This window comes from Nerophis ophidion, linkage group LG15 (genome assembly GCF_033978795.1).
Source record: "Nerophis ophidion isolate RoL-2023_Sa linkage group LG15, RoL_Noph_v1.0, whole genome shotgun sequence".
Lineage (NCBI taxonomy): Eukaryota > Metazoa > Chordata > Actinopteri > Syngnathiformes > Syngnathidae > Nerophis > Nerophis ophidion.
In genome coordinates, this window is record NC_084625.1 from 781,889 (window position 1) to 789,562 (window position 7,674).

Here is a 7,674-nt window from a genome sequence, read left to right on the forward strand (position 1 = left end):
GACCATGTACTCCAATCTGAGTAATAGTGTACTTTTACTGTGACCATGTACTCCAATCTGAGTAATAGTGTACTTTTACTGTGACCATGTACTCCAATCTGAGTATCATTGTACTTTTACTGTGACCATGTACTCCAATCTGAGTAATAGTGTACTTTTACTGTGACCATGTACTCCAATCTGAGTAATAGTGTACTTTTACTGTGACTATGTACTCCAATCTGAGTAATAGTGTACTTTTACTGTGACCATGTACTCCAATCTGAGTAATAGTGTACTTTTACTCTGACTATGTACTCCAATCTGAGTAATAGTGTACTTTTACTGTGACCATGTACTCCAATCTGAGTAATAGTGTACTTTTACTGTGACCATGTACTCCAATCTGAGTATCATTGTACTTTTACTATGACCATGTACTCCAATCTGAGTAATAGTGTACTTTTACTGTGACCATGTACTCCAATCTGAGTAATAGTGTACTTTTACTGTGACTATGTACTCCAATCTGAGTAATAGTGTACTTTTACTGTGACCATGTACTCCAATCTGAGTAATAGTGTACTTTTACTGTGACCATGTACTCCAATCTGAGTATCATTGTACTTTTACTGTGACCATGTACTCCAATCTGAGTATCATTGTACTTTTACTGTGACCATGTACTCCAATCTGAGTAATAGTGTACTTTTACTGTGACCATGTACTCCAATCTGAGTATCATTGTACTTTTACTGTGACCATGTACTCCAATCTGAGTAATAGTGTACTTTTACTGTGACCATGTACTCCAATCTGAGTAATAGTGTACTTTTACTGTGACCATGTACTCCAATCTGAGTAATAGTGTACTTTTACTGTGACCATGTACTCCAATCTGAGTAATAGTGTACTTTTACTGTGACCATGTACTCCAATCTGAGTAATAGTGTACTTTTACTGTGACCATGTACTCCAATCTGAGTAATAGTGTACTTTTACTGTGACCATGTACTCCAATCTGAGTAATAGTGTACTTTTACTGTGACTATGTACTCCAATCTGAGTAATAGTGTACTTTTACTGTGACCATGTACTCCAATCTGAGTATTCTTGTAGTAGTTGACAAGCTAACCTGAGATTAGCTGTTATGCTAACATCTGGCTAGTGCTAACATGAATCTTCTCTTCCTGTGTGTCATCATGTCTTCTTCTCCTCTCTCCTCCTGTGAAGAGCAAGTGGTGCAGTGGACAGTGTGAGGTGTCACCATGCCGCTGGTCAAGAGGAACATCCACCCGCGTCACCTCTGCCGGGGAGAACTTCCTGAGGGCATCGGCAGTGAGCTGGAGTGTGTGATGAACAACACTCTGTCTGCCATCATCCGCCAGCTCAGCAGCCTCAGTGAGACACACACACACACACACACACACACACACACTCACACACACACACCTTACAAGTGTCAGATACATGTGAGGTCTACGTGTGACCACAACATGTACTAAGGTCTACATGTGACCACAACATGTACTAAGGTCTACATGTGACCACAACATGTACTAAGGTCTACATGTGACCACAACATGTACTAAGGTCTACATGTGACCACAACATGTACTAAGGTCTACATGTTGATTGATTGGGACTTATATTAGTAGATTGCACAGTACAGTACATATTTTATTAGTAGATTGCACAGTACAGTACATATTCTCTACAATTGAGCACTAAATGGTAACACCCCAATAAGTTTTGAAACTTGTTTAAGTCGGGGTCCACCTTCATCAGTTCATGGTAAACCAGCAGTGTGAATCTAGTCCAGCTCACAGAATGGTCACATAGTTTCTGGGGCTGCCATTGATCTGGTCCGTTGTTATGGTTACACCCCCCACCCCCTCCCTGGGTCATGAGTCTGCCAAAATCAGACAGCTGTGTGTGTGTGTGTGTGTGTGTGTGTGTGTGTGTGTGTGTGTGTGTGTGTGTGTGTGTGTGTGTGTGTGTGTGTGTGTGTGTGTGTGTGTGTGTGTGTGGAATAGAATATAGAATAGAATATATCTTTATTGTCATTGAACATGCACAGTCATTATTGTTATCTTGTGTTCAGTGATACTATTGCTCTCGGGTAAAAAGTGTTTTTAAAACGGTTTGTCGGGCATTTTATTGTCCTGTATCTCCTGCATGACAGACTAAGTTCATCAGCCCAGTAAGGCAATTAGTCTAGGAGAAGGATCTCTGATATAAAATACCCCTTCCAACCCGCACCAAGCCAGCGTGGAAGGTGTAGGCTAATAACCAGCATGAAAAGTACGCCAAGATCGTTCACTATGGCAGAAACATGCTGAGGCTTTTGTCCAGCAGTGGACAGACAACGGCTGATAATGATGATGATAATGATGATGATGATCTCCTGCATGAGGGCATCAGTTCAAAAAGTTTATGTCCAGGGTGAGATGGGTCCTTTATGATGTTTTGGGCCTTTTTGAGGCACCTGGCACTGTACAGTTCATGTAGGGAGGGGAGAGAGCAGCCAGTGATCTTCATGGCAGTTATTATGACCCTCTGAAGTGCATTTCTCTCTGCCACCGTGCAGCTGGCGTACCACACACATGCAGTATGACAGCACACTCTCTATTGAGCAGCGATAGAAGGACACAAGCAGTTTTTGAGACAGATTGTTCTTTTTGAGGAGTCTCAGAAAGTAAAGTCTTTGCTGTGCCTTTTTGATGGTCACTGAGGTGTTCATACTCCACGACAGGTCTCCCTTGATCTGGATGACCAGGAACCTGAAGTTAGAGACCTTTTCCACATAACCCCATTTATGTACAGTGGTTGGATGTTTATTGTTTTTTTCTTCCGAAAATCCATGATCAGCTCCTTCGTCTTGGTGGTGTTAAGGACCAAGTTGTTTTCCCTGCACCACCCAGGCAGACTCATCCCTCTCAGAAATGCGTCCAACTACTGTGGTGTTGTCTGCAAATGTAATGGTGGTATTGCTGGCATGAGCAGGGGTGTAGTCATGAGTGTAGAGTAGGGGGCTTAGCACGCAGCCCTGGGGGGAGCCGGTGCTGATACTGAGAGGTAGGAGCCTACTCTCACCCTCTGAGAGCGGTTTGTCAGGAAGTCCAGGATCCAGTGGCAGATGGAGGAAGACAGTCCCAGCCTCGACAGTTTGGGCACCAGACTGTGGGGGATGATGGTGTTGAACGCAGAGTTAAAATCAACAAAAAGTAACCTTGCATAGCTCCCCCGCTGCTCTAGGTGGCTCAGAGCAGTATGGAGGGCTGTTGTGATAGCATCCTCTGTAGATCTGTTTGCCCTGTACGCAAACTGGTGGGAGTCCAATGCAGGTGGCAGATTTGAGTTGATGTGCCCCCGAACCAGAGTTTCAAAGCACTTCATAATGATTGGTGTAAGTGCCACTGGACGCTAATCATTCAGGCTGTGTACTGCAGTTTTATTGAAAGTGGGACAATAACAGAGTCCTTTAGACAGGGTGGGACGATGTACTGGGACAAGGACTGGTTGACAATCCTGGTGAAGACAACAGCCAGCTGGTCGGCACAGGTCTTTAGTACACGTCCAGGTACGCCATCCGGTCCAGCAGCTTTCCTTGGGTTCACACTCCTTAGTGTGTGCTGCACCTCATGTTCCTTCAACATGAGGACGTTGTCACGGGTTGAGAGTTGTGATGTGGCTGGATGTGGTTGCTTCACCTCGAAGCGAGCGAAGAAGATGTTCAGTTCCCCCGCCAGCGAGGTGTCTCCGTCAGCCACAGCGAGGCTGTTGGATTTGTAGCTGGTGATGTGCTTCACCCCCTGTAGCTGGTGATGTGCTTCACCCCCTGTAGCTGGTGATGTGCTTCACCCCCTGTAGCTGGTGATGTGCTTCACCCCCTGTAGCTGGTGATGTGCTTCACCCCCTGTAGCTGGTGATGTGCTTCACCCCCTGTAGCTGGTGATGTGCTTCACTCCCTGTAGCTGGTGATGTGCTTCACTCCCTGTAGCTGGTGATGTGCTTCACTCCCTGTAGCTGGTGATGTGCTTCACTCCCTGTAGCTGGTGATGTGCTTCACTCCCTGTAGCTGGTGATGTGCTTCACCCCCTGTAGCTGGTGATGTGCTTCACCCCCTGTAGCTGGTGATGTGCTTCACTCCCTGTAGCTGGTGATGTGCTTCACTCCCTGTAGCTGGTGATGTGCTTCACTCCCTGTAGCTGGTGATGTGTTTCACCCCCTGTAGCTGGTGATGTGCTTCACTCCCTGTAGCTGGTGATGTGCTTCACTCCCTGTAGCTGGTGATGTGCTTCACCCCCTGTAGCTGGTGATGTGCTTCACCCCCTGTAGCTGGTGATGTGCTTCACTCCCTGTAGCTGGTGATGTGTTTCACCCCCTGTAGCTGGTGATGTGCTTCACTCCCTGTAGCTGGTGATGTGCTTCACCCCCTGTAGCTGGTGATGTGCTTCACCCCCTGTAGCTGGTGATGTGCTTCACTCCCTGTAGCTGGTGATGTGTTTCACCCCCTGTAGCTGGTGATGTGCTTCACCCCCTGTAGCTGGTGATGTGTTTCACCCCCTGTAGCTGGTGATGTGCTTCACCCCCTGTAGCTGGTGATGTGCTTCACCCCCTGTAGCTGGTGATGTGCTTCACCCCCTGTAGCTGGTGATGTGCTTCACCCCCTGTAGCTGGTGATGTGCTTCACCCCCTGTAGCTGGTGATGTGCTTCACTCCCTGTAGCTGGTGATGTGCTTCACTCCCTGTAGCTGGTGATGTGCTTCACCCCCTGTAGCTGGTGATGTGCTTCACCCCCTGTAGCTGGTGATGTGCTTCACCCCCTGTAGCTGGTGATGTGCTTCACCCCCTGTAGCTGGTGATGTGCTTCACCCCCTGTAGCTGGTGATGTGCTTCACTCCCTGTAGCTGGTGATGTGCTTCACTCCCTGTAGCTGGTGATGTGCTTCACTCCCTGTAGCTGGTGATGTGCTTCACTCCCTGTAGCTGGTGATGTGCTTCACTCCCTGTAGCTGGTGATGTGCTTCACTCCCTGTAGCTGGTGATGTGTTTCACCCCCTGTAGCTGGTGATGTGCTTCACTCCCTGTAGCTGGTGATGTGCTTCACTCCCTGTAGCTGGTGATGTGCTTCACTCCCTGTAGCTGGTGATGTGCTTCACTCCCTGTAGCTGGTGATGTGCTTCACTCCCTGTAGCTGGTGATGTGTTTCACCCCCTGTAGCTGGTGATGTGCTTCACTCCCTGTAGCTGGTGATGTGCTTCACCCCCTGTAGCTGGTGATGTGCTTCACCCCCTGTAGCTGGTGATGTGCTTCACCCCCTGTAGCTGGTGATGTGCTTCACCCCCTGTAGCTGGTGATGTGCTTCACTCCCTGTAGCTGGTGATGTGCTTCACTCCCTGTAGCTGGTGATGTGCTTCACTCCCTGTAGCTGGTGATGTGTTTCACCCCCTGTAGCTGGTGATGTGCTTCACTCCCTGTAGCTGGTGATGTGCTTCACTCCCTGTAGCTGGTGATGTGCTTCACTCCCTGTAGCTGGTGATGTGCTTCACTCCCTGTAGCTGGTGATGTGCTTCACTCCCTGTAGCTGGTGATGTGCTTCACCCCCTGTAGCTGGTGATGTGCTTCACTCCCTGTAGCTGGTGATGTGTTTCACCCCCTGTAGCTGGTGATGTGCTTCACTCCCTGTAGCTGGTGATGTGCTTCACTCCCTGTAGCTGGTGATGTGCTTCACTCCCTGTAGCTGGTGATGTGTTTCACCCCCTGTAGCTGGTGATGTGCTTCACTCCCTGTAGCTGGTGATGTGCTTCACCCCCTGTAGCTGGTGATGTGCTTCACCCCCTGTAGCTGGTGATGTGCTTCACTCCCTGTAGCTGGTGATGTGCTTCACCCCCTGTAGCTGGTGATGTGCTTCACCCCCTGTAGCTGGTGATGTGCTTCACCCCCTGTAGCTGGTGATGTGCTTCACCCCCTGTAGCTGGTGATGTGCTTCACTCCCTGTAGCTGGTGATGTGCTTCACTCCCTGTAGCTGGTGATGTGCTTCACTCCCTGTAGCTGGTGATGTGTTTCACCCCCTGTAGCTGGTGATGTGCTTCACTCCCTGTAGCTGGTGATGTGCTTCACTCCCTGTAGCTGGTGATGTGCTTCACTCCCTGTAGCTGGTGATGTGCTTCACTCCCTGTAGCTGGTGATGTGCTTCACTCCCTGTAGCTGGTGATGTGTTTCACCCCCTGTAGCTGGTGATGTGCTTCACTCCCTGTAGCTGGTGATGTGCTTCACCCCCTGTAGCTGGTGATGTGCTTCACCCCCTGTAGCTGGTGATGTGCTTCACTCCCTGTAGCTGGTGATGTGCTTCACCCCCTGTAGCTGGTGATGTGCTTCACCCCCTGTAGCTGGTGATGTGCTTCACCCCCTGTAGCTGGTGATGTGCTTCACTCCCTGTAGCTGGTGATGTGCTTCACTCCCTGTAGCTGGTGATGTGCTTCACTCCCTGTAGCTGGTGATGTGCTTCACTCCCTGTAGCTGGTGATGTGTTTCACCCCCTGTAGCTGGTGATGTGCTTCACTCCCTGTAGCTGGTGATGTGCTTCACTCCCTGTAGCTGGTGATGTGCTTCACTCCCTGTAGCTGGTGATGTGCTTCACTCCCTGTAGCTGGTGATGTGCTTCACTCCCTGTAGCTGGTGATGTGCTTCACCCCCTGTAGCTGGTGATGTGCTTCACTCCCTGTAGCTGGTGATGTGTTTCACCCCCTGTAGCTGGTGATGTGCTTCACTCCCTGTAGCTGGTGATGTGCTTCACTCCCTGTAGCTGGTGATGTGCTTCACTCCCTGTAGCTGGTGATGTGTTTCACCCCCTGTAGCTGGTGATGTGCTTCACTCCCTGTAGCTGGTGATGTGCTTCACCCCCTGTAGCTGGTGATGTGCTTCACCCCCTGTAGCTGGTGATGTGCTTCACTCCCTGTAGCTGGTGATGTGCTTCACCCCCTGTAGCTGGTGATGTGCTTCACCCCCTGTAGCTGGTGATGTGCTTCACCCCCTGTAGCTGGTGATGTGCTTCACCCCCTGTAGCTGGTGATGTGCTTCACTCCCTGTAGCTGGTGATGTGCTTCACTCCCTGTAGCTGGTGATGTGCTTCACTCCCTGTAGCTGGTGATGTGTTTCACCCCCTGTAGCTGGTGATGTGCTTCACTCCCTGTAGCTGGTGATGTGCTTCACTCCCTGTAGCTGGTGATGTGCTTCACTCCCTGTAGCTGGTGATGTGCTTCACTCCCTGTAGCTGGTGATGTGCTTCACTCCCTGTAGCTGGTGATGTGTTTCACCCCCTGTAGCTGGTGATGTGCTTCACTCCCTGTAGCTGGTGATGTGCTTCACCCCCTGTAGCTGGTGATGTGCTTCACCCCCTGTAGCTGGTGATGTGCTTCACTCCCTGTAGCTGGTGATGTGCTTCACCCCCTGTAGCTGGTGATGTGCTTCACCCCCTGTAGCTGGTGATGTGCTTCACCCCCTGTAGCTGGTGATGTGCTTCACTCCCTGTAGCTGGTGATGTGCTTCACTCCCTGTAGCTGGTGATGTGCTTCACTCCCTGTAGCTGGTGATGTGCTTCACTCCCTGTAGCTGGTGATGTGCTTCACTCCCTGTAGCTGGTGATGTGCTTCACTCCCTGTAGCTGGTGATGTGCTTCACTCCCTGTAG

General features: G+C 49.8%; 1 protein-coding gene across 2 annotated transcripts in view; it reads left to right on the forward strand.

The window, feature by feature from the left end:
- The first annotated feature begins 1,190 nt into the window (after window positions 1-1,190).
- LOC133569059 (actin-binding protein WASF3-like) overlaps window positions 1,191-7,674 on the forward strand; it is a 21,118-nt gene continuing 14,634 nt past the window's right edge. For both annotated transcript variants that reach the window (XM_061921189.1, XM_061921190.1), the window contains exon 1: window positions 1,191-1,380. In XM_061921189.1, the coding sequence (XP_061777173.1) occupies window positions 1,248-1,380 (133 nt within the window). In that variant the 5' untranslated portion in view covers window positions 1,191-1,247. The remainder of the gene's footprint in view (window positions 1,381-7,674) is intronic.